Raw genomic sequence first — 13789 nt, 5'->3', positions numbered from 1 at the left:
CATGATTATTCCCTTACCATTATCTTATTCCCAGATATTAACCACATAATTTAATTAGCTAGAACAGACACCAAATATGTGTCATTTTTACCAGGTCTACCGCATTTAAAGGATATAGGCCCAAATGTATTAAGCCTTAAAAAGTGATAAAGTGGAGAGTGATAAAGAGTGATAAAGTAACATGGCAGGTAGGAAGCCGATTGGCTGCTACTTTATCACTTTTTAATGCTTAATACATTTTGGGCCATAGTGATAAACATACTTTTTTGGACGATTCAATTCTGCAAGATTTGCCGTTTTTTCACAATACCATGTTCGTCTGGGTGTATATTTGTCTGGGTGTGGTATGCTAGGTAGATTAAGTTTAGGTCGACAGTGTCTAGGTCGACCACTATTGGTCGACTTGGTATCTAGGTCGACAGGGACTCTAGGTCGACATGAGAAAAGGTCAACATGAGTTTTTTCCCCTTTTTTTGGTGTCGTTTTCTCTGTACAGTGACCGGGAACCCCAATTAGTGCACCATGGCTCGCTTCGCTCGCCATGCTTCGGGCAATGTACCTCGCTCCGCTACCGCTGCGCTTGGCACAGGTTACCGTTCCCAATTGTAGTCCACGTGGATCGCAAAGTATGAAAAAGTTTCAAAAATGAAAACAAAATGTGAAAAACTCATATCGACCTTTTGTCATGTCGACCTCGAGTCCCCTTGGACCTAGAAACCATGTCGACCTACTTACTGTCGACCAATAGTGGTCGACCTAGACAGTGTCGACCTACTTACTGTCGACCTAAAGACCGGATACCATTTGTCTATTATGGTAGGCTTGAACATCACAAGATTTCCTTTACACCTCTATTTGGTGCCAGAAAAAAATAGCGCTGATAATACCCACAATACGCCATTCCAGGACAGCACAATGCGGCTATTGCACAGAACGGAATCTGCATGTTTAATTGTAAAATATTTCTTTCTCCTGATGGAATATAGTGAATGCACAAAAGTACAATGTAACCATGTGTCAAATGGATTTTTATTGGAGAGAAACAGACCTACTGTATATTGTGTGACATTCACTAACATTTGCATTATTTGTAAGGTGCCACAAAATTATTTTGTGCCAGACGATCATGACAACAAATAATACAAAACAGAAATCATACATAAAAACACAAGTACACAGAAGTGGATATGTTGCCCATAGCAACCAATCAATCAGATTCTACATATTATCTAGCACCTTCTAGAAGATAATGGCTAGAATCTGATTGGTTTCTATGGGCAACAGCTCCACTTCTAAAAACCAGACTTTAGTAAATATACCCCCTAGAGCAGGCCTGGCCAACCTGTGGCTCTCCAGATGTTGTGAAACTACAAGTCCCAGCATGCCCTGTCTCAGGTTTGCTATTAGGGAATTCAATAACTGTTGCAGTGAATGCTGGGATGTGTAGTTTTACAACAGCTGGAGAGCCACAGGTTGGCCAGGCCTGCCCTAGAGTCTACAATCTATGAGGGCTGTGTGGGGTAGCTGGTTAAGGAAGGAAGTGGTGTTTTTTTTTTTTTATTGTTTCACAGATATTCTAACCAGGGAGATAATTGTGGGCATGCCCAATAACTGGCTGATGAAGTGCTTACTGCTTTTGTATTAAAAACAGAAGGCTAGACGCATCATCGCTTGGAAAGTGATAAAATGGAAAGTGAAAAAGTACCAGCCAATCACCTCCTAACTGCCATGTCACAGTCTGTGTTTGAAAAATTCCAGTTAGGAGCTGATTGGCTGGTACTTTTTCGCTCTCCATTTTATCACTTTCCAAGCGATGATGCATCTGGCCCAGAGCATTCATCTTTTACTGACACAAGCATGTTGGAATTCATAGCACCAAACTGTTAATAGCTTAGATCAGCAACGGCAAGTTAGACTGATGAAGGCTAATGTCTAGTTGGACGCTATGAAGTTATGTACACATTTTCGCTGTTCCTCCCGTGTTTTCTAGTAAGGATGAATAACCTAATGTAGAAATTCTGATGGCTACAGTGTTGAACAAGGTACACTGATCCCATTATGTAGTGCTGTGGAACTTTGGGACGCCATATAAATAAGTAATAAAACCCCCCCAGATATACCATATTTGTGATAGATAGCTCTAGCATGTGGCCTTATGGTGGAATGTATATAATGGACTCAAATTAAAAGCACAGAAGAAAAGTTCATGGATAATATGAGGTTCAGACGTGTCAGTGTGATAGACCCCCTAGAACAGTGGTTCTCAACCTCGGTCTTCAAGTACCCCCAACAGTTCATGTTTTCCAGGTCACCTAGCAGTTGAACAGGTGTATTCATTACTCACTGACACATTATAAAAGACCCACAGGTGGAGCAAATTATTTCACTTGTAATCCTGTGAGGAGACCTGGAAAACATGAATTGTTGGGGGTACTTGAGGACCACGGTTGAGAACCACTGCCCTAGAACACCCCTACAGCACCTGTATATTGGATATGGGACCAGTAGCAGCAGAGAGTAAGGAGGGCACGCTTTCCAGTTCCCGCTGGTAGAAGTTGCATACATTGTTCTCTTCTAGAAACGCCTTTATTCTATCACTGAGTAGTGTAATGAGGCTGGAGCGCGACAAGGCAACTTGATGTCTGTTACAAAATAGAAGAATACAAGAATACACATGATAATTGCTCTGTATCACACTTGTATACCTTCTGCTCAGCAAATATTGTGGCATTACAATTCCCATAAGGTAATGCCTGGCAGCTGGTAAGCCACGTTTTGCTTACTTCATCTCTCTTTTATCATTTAGCAATAACGTTTTGCTGCCTGGGAGAGAGTATGAAAAATAAGAATTTACTCACCGGTAATTCTATTTCTCGTAGTCCGTAGTGGATGCTGGGACTCCGTAAGGACCATGGGAATAGCGGCTCCGCAGGAGACTGGGCACAACTATAAAGAAAGCTTTAGGTCTAACTGGTGTGCACTGGCTCCTCCCACTATGACCCTCCTCCAGACTTCAGTTAGGATACTGTGCCCGGAAGAGCTGACACAATAAGGAAGGATTTTGAATCCCGGGTAAGACTCATACCAGCCACACCAATCACACCGTATAACTCGTGATACAATACCCAGTTAACAGTATGATAACAACTGAGCCTCTCAACAGATGGCTCAACAATAACCCTTTAGTTAAGCAATAACTATATACAAGTATTGCAGACAATCCGCACTTGGGATGGGCGCCCAGCATCCACTACGGACTACGAGAAATAGAATTACCGGTGAGTAAATTCTTATTTTCTCTGACGTCCTAAGTGGATGCTGGGACTCCGTAAGGACCATGGGGATTATACCAAAGCTCCCAAACGGGCGGGAGAGTGCGGATGACTCTGCAGCACCGAATGGGCAAACTCTAGGTCCTCCTCAGCCAGGGTGTCAAACTTGTAGAATTTAGCAAACGTGTTTGACCCCGACCAAGTAGCTGCTCGGCAAAGTTGAAGAGCCGAGACCCCTCGGGCAGCCGCCCAAGAAGAGCCCACCTTCCTCGTGGAATGGGCTTTCACTGATTTAGGATGCGGCAGTCCAGCCGCAGAATGTGCAAGCTGAATCTTACTACAGATCCGAGCAATAGTCTGCTTTGAAGCAGGTGCACCCAACTTGTTGGGCGCATACAGGATAAATAGCGAGTCAGTCTTTCTGACTCCAGCTGTCCTGGAAACATAGATTTTCAGGGCCCTGACTACGTCCAACAACTTGGAAGCCTCCAAGTCTTTTGTAGCCGCAGGCACCACGATAGGTTGGTTCAGATGAAACGCTGATACCACTTTAGGGAGAAACTGGGGACGAGTCCTCAATTCTGCCCTAACCATATGGAAAATCAGATAAGGGCTTTTACATGACAAAGCCGCCAATTCTGATACACGCCTGGCCGAAGCCAAGGCCAACAACATGACCACTTTCCACGTGAGATATTTCAAATCCACGGTTTTAAGTGGCTCAAACCAATGTGACTTTAGGAAATCCAACACCACGTTGAGATCCCAAGGTGCCACTGGAGGCACAAAAGGGGGCTGAATATGCAGCACTCCCTTAACAAAAGTTTGAACTTCAGGTAGTGAAGCCAGTTCTCTCTGGAAGAAAATCGATAGAGCCGAAATCTGGACCTTAATGGAACCCAATTTTAGGCCCATAGTCCCCCCTGACTGTAGAAAGTGCAGGAAACGGCCCAGCTGAAATTCTTCCGTTGGGGCCTTCCTGGCCTCACACCACGCAACATATTTTCGCCATATACGGTGGTAATGGTTTGCGGTTACTTCTTTCCTAGCTTTAATCAGCGTAGGAATGACTTCCTCCGGAATGCCCTTTTCCTTCAGGATCCGGTGTTCAACCGCCATGCCGTCAAACGCAGCCGCGGTAAGTCTTGGAACAGACAGGGCCCCTGCTGCAGCAGGTCCTGTCTGAGCGGCAGAGGCCATGGGTCCTCTGAGATCATTTCTTGAAGTTCCGGGTACCAAGCTCTTCTTGGCCAATCCGGAACAATGAGTATAGTTCTTACTCCTCTTCTCCTTATTATCCTCAGTAACTTTGGTATGAGAGGAAGAGGAGGGAACACATAAACCGACCGGTACACCCACGGTGTCACTAGAGCGTCCACAGCTATCGCCTGCGGGTCTCTTGACCTGGCGCAATACTTTTCTAGCTTTTTGTTTAGGCAGGACGCCATCATGTCCACCTGTGGCCTTTCCCAACGGTTTACAATCAGTTGGAAGACTTCTGGATGAAGTCCCCACTCTCCCGAGTGGAGGTCGTGCCTGCTGAGGAAGTCTGCTTCCCAGTTGTCCACTCCCGGAATGAACACTGCTGACAGTGCTAACACGTGATTTTCCGCCCATCGGAGAATCCTTGTGGCTTCTGCCATCGCCGTCCTGCTTCTCGTGCCGCCCTGTCGGTTTACATGGGCGACCGCCGTGATGTTGTCTGACTGGATCAGTACCGGCTGGTTTTGAAGCAGGGGTTTTGCCTGACTTAGGGCATTGTAAATGGCCCTTAGTTCCAGAATATTTATGTGCAGGGAAGTCTCCTGACTTGACCATAGTCCTTGGAAGTTTCTTCCCTGTGTGACTGCCCCCCAGCCTCGAAGGCTGGCATCCGTGGTCACCAGGACCCAGTCCTGTATGCCGAATCTGCGGCCCTCTTGAAGATGAGCACTCTGCAGCCACCACAGCAGAGACACCCTTGTCCTTGGAGACAGGGTTATCAGACGATGCATCTGAAGATGCGATCCGGACCACTTGTCCAACAGGTCCCACTGAAAGGTTCTTGCATGAAACCTGCCGAATGGAATCGCTTCGTAGGAAGCTACCATTTTTCCCAGGATCCGCGTGCAGTGATGCACAGACACCTGTTTTGGTTTTAGGAGGCCTCTGACTAGAGATGACAGCTCCTTGGCCTTTTCCTCCGGGAGAAACACTTTTCTCTGTTCTGTGTCCAGAACCATCCCCAGGAACAGTAGACGTGTCGTAGGGACCAGCTGTGACTTTGGAATGTTTAGAATCCAGCCGTGCTGTTGTAGCACTTCCCGAGATAGTGCTACCCCGACCAACAACTGCTCTCTGGACCTCGCCTTTATCAGGAGATCGTCCAAGTACGGGATAATTAAAACTCCCTTCTTTCGAAGGAGTATCATCATTTCGGCCATTACCTTGGTAAAGACCCTCGGAGCCGTGGATAGACCGAACGGCAACGTCTGGAATTGGTAATGACAATCCTGTACCACAAATCTGAGGTACTCCTGGTGAGGATGGTAAATGGGGACATGCAGGTAAGCATCCTTGATGTCCAGTGATACCATGTAATCCCCCTCGTCCAGGATTGCAATAACCGCCCTGAGCGATTCCATCTTGAACTTGAATTTTTTTATATATGTGTTCAAGGATTTAAAATTTAAAATGGGTCTCACTGAACCGTCCGGTTTCGGTACCACAAACATTGTAGAATAGTAACCCCTTCCTTGTTGAAGTAGGGGCACCTTTACTATCACTTGTTGTGAATACAGCTTGTGAATTGCCTGTAACACTGCCTCCCTGCCTGAGGGAGTGGTTGCAAGGCAGATTTGAGGAAACGGCGGGGGGGAGACGTCTCGAATTCCAGCTTGTACCCCTGAGATACTACTTGAAGGATCCAGGGATCCACCCGTGAGCGAGCCCACTGATTGCTGAAATATTTGAGACTGGGGCCCCCACCGTACCTGGCTCCGCCTGTGAAGCCCCAGCGTCATGCTGTGGACTTAGAGGAAGTGGGGGAGGACTTTTGCTCCTGGGAACTGGCTGTATGCTGCAGCTTCTTTCCCCTACCTCTGCCTCTGAGCAGAAAGGACGCGCCTTTAACCCGCTTGCCCCTATTGGGCCGAAAGGACTGTACCTGATAATACGGTGCTTTCTTTGGTTGTGAGGGAACATGGGGTAAAAATGTAGACTTCCCAGCTGTTGCTGTGGAAACGAGGTCCGAGAGACCATCCCCGAACAACTCCTCACCCTTATAAGGCAGAACTTCCATGTGTCGTTTGGAATCTGCATCTCCTGTCCACTGCCGAGTCCATAACCCTCTCCTGGCAGAAATGGACATTGCACTAATTTTGGATGCCAGCCGGCAAATATCCCTCTGTGCATCCCTCATGTATAAAAGTGCGTCTTTTATATGCTCTACGTTTAGCAATATAGTGTCCCTGTCTAGGGTATCTATATTTTCTGACAGGGAATCTGACCACGCAGCAGCAGCACTGCACATCCAGGCTGAAGCAATAGCCGGTCTCAGTATAACACCTGTGTGTGTATATATAGATTTCAGGATAGCCTCCTGCTTTCTATCAGCAGATTCCTTCAGGGCGGCCGTATCCGGAGACGGTAGTGCCACCTTCTTTGACAAGCGTGTGAGCGCTTTATCCACCCTAGGGGATGTTTCCCAGCGTGACCTATCCTCTGGCGGGAAAGGGTACGCCATTAGTAACCTCTTAGAAATTACCAGCTTTTTATCAGGGGAAGCCCACGCTTCTTCACACACTTCATTTAACTCTTCAGATGGAGGAAAAGCTACTGGTAGTTTTTTTCTCTCCAAACATAATACCCTTTTTTGTGGTACCGGGGGTAACATCAGAAATGTGCAACACATTTTTCATTGCCTCAATCATGTAACGTGTGGCCCTACTGGAAGTTACATTAGTCTCATCGTCGTCGACACTGGAGTCAGTATCCGTGTCGACATCTGTGTCTGTCATCTGAGGTAGCGGGCGTTTTAGAGCCCCTGATTACTTTTGAGACGCCTGGGCAGGCACAGGCTGAGAAGCCGGCTGTCCCACATTAGGTATGTCGTCAAACCTTTTATGCAAGGAGTCAACACTGTCGCGTAATTCCTTCCACAGCACCATCCACTCAGGTGTCGACCCCGCAGGGGGTGACATCACGTTTACAGGCATTTGCTCCGCCTCCACATAAGCCTCCTCATCAAACATGTCGACACAGCCGTACCGACACACCGCAAACACACAGGGAATGCTCTGACAGAGGAGAGGACCCCACAAAACCAGAGCGCTATATAACATAGGGATCCCACTATAAATGAGTGTTTTCCCTTATAGCTGCTTTTTTATATATCATATATATATATCTATACTGCGCCTAAATTTAGTGCCCCCCCTCTCTTTTTTACCCTTCTGTAGTGTTCAGACTGCAGGGGAGAGCCAGGGAGCTTCCTTCCAGCGGAGCTGTGAGGGAAAAATGGCGCCAGTGTGCTGAGGGAGATGGCCCCGCCCTTTTTTCGGCGGACTTTCTCCCGCTTTTTCTGGAATACTGGCAGGGGTAATTTTACATCTATATAGCCTCTAGGACTATATATGATGTAGATTTGCCAGCCAAGGTGTCATATATTGCCCTCAGGGCGCCCCCCCCCCCCCCAGCGCCCTGCACCCATCAGTGACCGGAGTGTGAGGTGTACATGAGGAGCAATGGCGCACAGCTGCAGTGCTGTGCACTACCTTGGTGAAGACCGAAGTCTTCTGCCGCCGATTTTCCGGACCTCTTCGTTGCTTCTGGCTCTGTAAGGGGGACGGCAGCGCGGCTCCGGGAACGAACACCAAGGTCGGGTCCTGCGGTCGATCCCTCTGGAGCTAATGGTGTCCAGTAGCCTAAGAAGCCCAAACTACCACCTGTTAGGTAGGTTCGCTTCTTCTCCCCTTAGTCCCTCGCTGCAATGAGTCTGTTGCCAGCAGATCTCACTGTAAAATAAAAAACCTAAATATACTTTCTTTCTAGGAGCTCAGGAGAGCCCCTAGTGTGCATCCAGCTCAGCCGGGCACAAGATTCTAACTGAAGACTGGAGGAGGGTCATAGTGGGAGGAGCCAGTGCACACCAGTTAGACCTAAAGCTTTCTTTATAGTTGTGCCCAGTCTCCTGCGGAGCCGCTATTCCCATGGTCCTTACGGAGTCCCAGCATCCACTTAGGACGTCAGAGAAATAGGATTTTGGTACCTACCGTTAAATCCTTTTCTCGTACTCCGTAGAGGATGCTGGAGTCCACATAAGTACCATGGGGTATAGACGGGTCCACCAGGAGCCATTGGCACTTTAAGAGTTTGAGAGTGTAGGCTGGCTCCTCCCTCTATGCCCCTCCTACCAGACTCAGTCTAGAAACTGTGCCCGAGGAGACGACATACTTCGAGAGAAGGACTTAACACAGATAGTGGCGAGATTCATACCAGCTCACACATACCAGGCACGTCAAGACAACTTGCTTGAACTACCCAGCAACAGCTGAAACATTACTTACCAAGTAACAATGCAGTACTCAACTAAAACGAAGTTGTACTGAACCAAATAACAATAGCAGGAAAACGAAGCGCTGGGTGGGCGCCCAGCATCCTCTATGGACTACGAGAAAAGGATTTACTGGTAGGTAACCAATATCCTATTTTCTCTTACATCCTAGAGGATGCTGGGGTCCACATTAGTACCATGGGGATGTACCAAAGCTCCCAGAATGGGAGGGAGAGCGCGGAGGCTCCTGCAGAACTGATTGACTGAACTTCAGATCATCAGAGGCCAAAGTATCGAACTTGTAGAACTTAGCAAACGTGCGACCCAGACCAAGTTGCAGCTCGGCAAATTTGCACTGCCGAGACACCCCGGGCAGCTGCCCAGGAAGACCCCACCTTACGAGTAGAGTGTGCCTTAACGGATTTTGGACATGGCAGTCCTGCCGTAGAATAAGCGTGCAGGATAGTGAACCTAATCCAGCGAGAAATAGTCTGCTTAGAAGCAGGACACCCAATTTTCTTGGGATCATATAGGACAAACAGAGAGTCCGACTTCCTGTGACGAGAAGTTCTTTTCACATAAATCTTCAGAGCCCTCACGACATCCAAGGACTTTGAAGTAATTGAGGAGTCAGTAGCCACTGGCACCACAATAGGTTGGTTGATATGAAATGCCGACACAACCTTTGGAAGGAACTGCTGACGAGTCCGGAGCTCAGCTCTATCTTCATGGAAGATCAAGTAAGGGCTTTTGCTTGATAAAGCCCCCAGCTCGGAGACACGTCTAGCAGAAGCTAAGGCCAACAAAGTGACCGCCTTCCATGTAAGAAATTTGAGCTCCACATCCTGTAGAGCAGGGGTGGGGAACCTCCGGCCCGCGGGCCGTTTGGTCCGGCCCACCAGCTTGTGTCAGTGAGACACGCTGCCGCTCAGTCCGGCGGCAGCGTGTCTCAGCTGTCAGAACAGGGAGGAGAGCGCGGCTGTCGAGTGGGAGCGGCGGCGTGTAGTACTTCAAACCAGCCGCTGGTCCGCGAGCCAATCAGAGCTCGCGGACCGGCAGCCAATCAGGAGCCGCGGCTGCCGGTCCGCGAGCTCTGATTGGCTCTCGAACCGTCGACTGGTTTGAAGTACTACACGCCGCCGCTCCCACCCGACAGCCGCGCTCTCCTCCGTGTCCCACGGTAAGCAGCACGGAGGGGAGAGGGGAGGGCATCTGTATACCTGGCACTGTGGGGGCATTTGTATACCTGGCACTGTGGGGGCATCTGTATACCTGGCACTGTGGGGGGCATTTGTATACCTGGCACTGTGGGGGCATCTGTATACCTGGCACTGTGGGGGCATCTGTATACCTGGCTCTGTGGGGGGCATTTGTATACCTGGCACTGTGGGGGGCATTTGTATACCTGGCACTGTGGGGGGCATTTGTATACCTGGCACTGTGGGGGCATCTGTATAACTGGCACTGTGAGGGGCATTTGTATACCTGGCACTGTGGGGGCATCTGTATACCTGGCACTGTGGGGACATCTGTATACCTGGCACTGTGGGGACATCTGTATACCTGGCACTGTGGGGACATCTGTATACCTGGCACTGTGAGGGGCATTTTTATACCTGGCACTGTGGGGACATCTGTATACCTGGCACTGTGGGGACATCTGTATACCTGGCACTGTGGGGACATCTGTATACCTGGCACTGTGGGGGGCATTTGTATACCTGGCACTGTGGGGGGCATTTGTATACCTGGCACTGTGGGGGCATCTGTATAACTGGCACTGTGAGGGGCATTTGTATACCTGGCACTGTGGGGGCATCTGTATACCTGGCACTGTGGGGGCATCTGTATACCTGGCACTGTGAGGGCATCTGTATACCAGGCACTGTGGGGACATCTGTATACCTGGCACTGTGAGGGGCATTTGTATACCTGGCACTGTGGGGGCATCTGTATACCTGGCACTGTGGGGACATCTGTATACCTGGCACTGTGAGGGGCATTTGTATACCTGGCACTGTGAGGGGCATTTGTATACCTGGCACTGTGGGGGCATTTGTATACCTAGCACTGTGGGGGCATCTGTATAACTGGCACTGTGAGGGGCATTTGTATACCTGGCACTGTGGGGGCATCTGTATACCTGGCACTGTGGGGACATCTGTATACCTGGCACTGTGGGGGCATCTGTATACCTGGCACTGTGGGGACATCTGTATACCTGGCACTGTGAGGGGCATTTGTTTACCTGGCACTGTGGGGGCATTTGTATACCTGGCACTGTGGGGGCATTTGTATACCTGGCACCGTGGGGGCAATTGTGGATCTGGCACCGCACTATTGGGGGCATATGTGTATCACGTCCCATTTTAACTGGCCACACCCATTTTTTGGCGCGTGCGCGCCTCCGGCGCGCACACTCTAAGGGGCAGACCTACTGAGGGGCAGGGTAATTTTTTAAGTTGAGAATTTTTGTATGGCCCCCGAAGGATTTTATAAATATCCAAATGGCCCTCGGTAGAAAAAAGGTTCCCCACCCCTGCTATAGAGGCTCAAACCAATCCGACTGGAGGAACGCGTCTAGAGCTTCCCCAAAGAGAGCCTGACCTGTATAGGGTAGCGACTCCACACTTCTTCTGGATTCCGCGTCGGCCGACCACTGGCGGAGCCAAAGTCACTGACGAGCTGAAACAAACATGGAAGAAATTCCCGCAGCCATGGAACCCAGGTCTTTCATGGATTCTACCAGAAAACCTGCAGAATCATGAATGTTGCGTAAATACAATGCAACGTCATCCCTATCCATAGTATCCAAATCCTCAATTAAGGTAGCCGACCACTTTATTATTGCCTTTGCAATCCATGCACTAGCAATAGTGGGACGTAATATGGCCCCCGAAGCAGTGTACATTGATTTAAGTGTATTATCAATTTTCCTATCTGCCGGCTCCTTTGAGGCGGTAGATCCCGGTACAGGTAAAACCACCTTTTTTGAGAGTCTGGACACAGATGCGTCAACAATCGGCGGGTTTTCCCACCTTTTCCTATCCTCCTCAGGGAAAGAAAAAGCCACCAGAATCCTCTTAGGGATCTGAAACTTCTTTTCAGGGTTTACCCATGCTTTTTCAAATATAGCATCCAGCTCTTTTGACTCAGGGAAGGTTAGCGAGGCTTTCTTATTTTCAGTGAAAAAAAGCCTCCTCAACCTGCTCAGGTGTGGTATCATTAACATTTAACACATCCCTGATAGCCTCTATCAATAATTGCACCCCCTTTGCAAGAGATGCGGACCCCAGCAACACATCCCCATCACCATCTGTAGTGTCAGAATCGGTATCTGTGTCGTCTTGTGTTACCTGCACAAGCACACGTTTGTGGGGGTATATAGCGGGGTGTCCCGAGGTACCAGACAAGGGCCATACAGCCATAGAGGTCTGCAATACCTGGGTTGCAGATTCATTACTGGCAACCCTGTCAGAAATCTGAGAAATCCAAGTCTTGATAAAGGAAAACCACTCTGGTTCCCTTGCTGGAATTTGTGCTAAACCAGTGCTATCCTGATTACATGGAACGGGATCATCCTGGGAGGATAAATCCTCTGCAGCATATGACACTGTGTCCCTGGACATTGCTACAGGTGACCACCAAACACTCCACACACACACAGGTTGGGGCAGACAGAGTTCCCCCCCCCCCCCCCAAGAATGGCAAGAGAGAGACAGAGATTGGAGCCAACCCACACCAGCGCTTTTTAGTAAGGAGAAACCCCTTAACAGCGCTGACTTGTGTTCCTTGATAGGACACACAGTCAAACAACAGCTTCCCCTCCTTTCTACAACCCCTTGGTACCGTATACAGTAAGCTGGAGTTGCAGTGGAGGGACCTGTATCTTCCTTTCACCTTTGCATGCAGGAAAATGGCGCTGGACCGCTGCAGGGTCCGCTCTGAGGAAAAGCTCCGCCCCCTTAATGGCACTGTCTTCCCGCTCTTCAGAAGTTTAAACTGGCCTGAGGAGTTTTGCTGGCTGAGATCTCTGGACCCCGACAGGCTTGCTGACCAGAGTGGGGGTTAAGCGCTGGCCCATGGCGTCTCTCACAGCGCCGCACTATGTGTCTCTGGTACCATCCAGGAGCGCAGTTAATACCGCGCTCCTTCCCCATTGCTGCCATCTTCACACTGACCCCCCCCCCCCCGCTTTCTAGGGGGGTCAGTGACTAACTCACCACTCAATTCAGCTCTGTAAGGGGTCGGTGGCATGCTGCTGGGGTGAGCGGTTCCCCTGTGGCGGAGACCGATCAGACCCCTCTGGAGCTCAGTGTCCAGTCAGTGGAGTCAGTGGCTCAGACCCCGCAGGGCGGACACTGCTCCCCCCTTAGTCCCTCACTGCAGGGAGGCTGTTGCCAGCAGCCTCCTGTAAAAAAAATAAACTCTAAATTAAAACTTTTTCAGGAAAGCTCAGGAGAGCTCCTCTAGCTGTGACCGGCTCCTCCGGGCACATTTTCTAAACTGAGTCTGGTAGGAGGGGCATAGAGGGAGGAGCCAGCCCACACTCTCAAACTCTTAAAGTGCCAATGGCTCTTGGTGGACCCGTCTATACTCCATGGTACTAATGTGGACCCCAGCATCCTCTAGGACGTAAGAGAAATATGCATTCAGATAATTAAGAAGGGCAACTGCAGTCCTATGTAGGTTTCTATACAAAAGTACATCTTCACAGATACTCCCAACTTTGGGCCTCCTAGCTTCAGGCAAAGATCTGACTGCTTAACTTATTTATTTCCTCTTTCACCTGCTACACCTCACAGTGTGTGAAACTATGGGCTCATTTGCACCCTGAACGTACGGAGGGATTCACACATGAAAGAATGAATTTATGTGCCCAACCCTATTTCCTTACTGTACATGATTTCACAACATTTCTAGACAGAAAATAGATACATCAGTCATGATATCTTTTCTCACCACATCCCCCTTCCCACTTCAT

General features: G+C 49.0%; 1 protein-coding gene across 3 annotated transcripts in view; it reads right to left on the bottom strand.

Annotated features, from left to right (window-relative positions):
* Window positions 1-13789, bottom strand: part of STN1 (STN1 subunit of CST complex) — a 240032-nt gene that overhangs the window by 25254 nt on the left and 200989 nt on the right. For all 3 annotated transcript variants that reach the window (XM_063961973.1, XM_063961974.1, XM_063961975.1), the window contains one exon: window positions 2483-2642. In XM_063961973.1, the coding sequence (XP_063818043.1) occupies window positions 2483-2642 (160 nt within the window). The remainder of the gene's footprint in view (window positions 1-2482; window positions 2643-13789) is intronic.

Source organism: Pseudophryne corroboree, chromosome 3 (genome assembly GCF_028390025.1).
Source record: "Pseudophryne corroboree isolate aPseCor3 chromosome 3, aPseCor3.hap2, whole genome shotgun sequence".
Classification (NCBI taxonomy): domain Eukaryota; kingdom Metazoa; phylum Chordata; class Amphibia; order Anura; family Myobatrachidae; genus Pseudophryne; species Pseudophryne corroboree.
Note: the sequence above shows the minus strand (reverse complement) of the source record. Positions and strands in the feature narration are given on the sequence as shown.